General features: G+C 32.5%; 1 protein-coding gene across 1 annotated transcript in view; it reads right to left on the reverse strand.

The window, feature by feature from the left end:
- The window catches only part of LOC106879891 (transmembrane protein 94), a 98,902-nt gene that overhangs the window by 13,519 nt on the left and 84,302 nt on the right, over positions 1 to 1,081 (reverse strand). The window contains exon 23 of the mRNA XM_052966777.1: positions 792 to 811. Within this exon, the coding sequence (XP_052822737.1) occupies positions 792 to 811 (20 nt within the window). The remainder of the gene's footprint in view (positions 1 to 791; positions 812 to 1,081) is intronic.

The raw sequence follows: 1,081 nt of genomic DNA on the forward strand, positions 1-1,081 counted from the left end.
ATATATATATATATATATATATATAAGCCTTGTGAGTGGATTTCGAAGTGCAGGCATGGCTGTGTAGTAAGAAGCTTGCTTCCCAACCACATGACTCCAGGTTCAGTCCCACTGTATGGCACCTTGGGCAAGTAGCTTCTACTATAGCCTCAGGATGACCAAAGACTTATGAATGGATTTGGTAAGCAGAAACTGAAAGAAGCCCATCATATATATATATATATATGTAAATAGTAAGGGATTACTCCAAACATTTACCAGTTTGCCCACGGTTAGGTATTTAAAATAGGTTATTTAACAGTTAATAATAGATTTATATCTAGCAATATTCTTATAAGATAAGAATTTTGAGATATATTACGTTGGATAATTCTGAATACTATGCCACCTTGTAATAATCCCTATTATCATTATACATATATTTATATATATATACACATAGACATATACAAAACAGGCTTATGCACAGTTGCTACCCAAGTTTCACAAGAGCTGATCTAGTTTTGGAAGATACTAGTCCAATAAGCAAAAGATAATACAATGATGGTGCGTGGCTTAGTGGTTAGGAGTGTTGAGCTCACGATCATAAAGTCATGGGTTCAATTCTAAGACTGAGTGGTGCATTGTGTCTGAGTGTGTCATTTCATTTCATGCTGTTGGAATTTATTCAGCTGAAATGAGTAACAATACATCTATATTTGCTCCCCTTCTACATATATGTATAACACACACTAACACTGTTAGTGTAATGAATGGCCATTCAGCGAATTACAATTTTTGCAGAGTTTAACCTTCTAGCATTCAGATTAATCTGTCAAATATAATGTTTATTTATTCACATTGTTCATGCAATATCTTGTAGCTACAAGATTTTGATGACGTGATTGTTTATTTTTAGAATAACATGGTAGGGTAAGTGTGAGAAACTGGATCCCGCCAGTTTGAATAGAAAACAACATTTTGGCCAGATATAGCCAGTTTAATTGCTAAAGAGTCAATCAAATGTTTAATAACTTTCCCTTTTTAAAGTATTGCATTTATAGAATTAAGCAAAAAAAAAAAAAAAAAAAAAAAAAAAAAA

The sequence above is a fragment of the Octopus bimaculoides genome, chromosome 3, assembly GCF_001194135.2.
Source record: "Octopus bimaculoides isolate UCB-OBI-ISO-001 chromosome 3, ASM119413v2, whole genome shotgun sequence".
Lineage (NCBI taxonomy): Eukaryota > Metazoa > Mollusca > Cephalopoda > Octopoda > Octopodidae > Octopus > Octopus bimaculoides.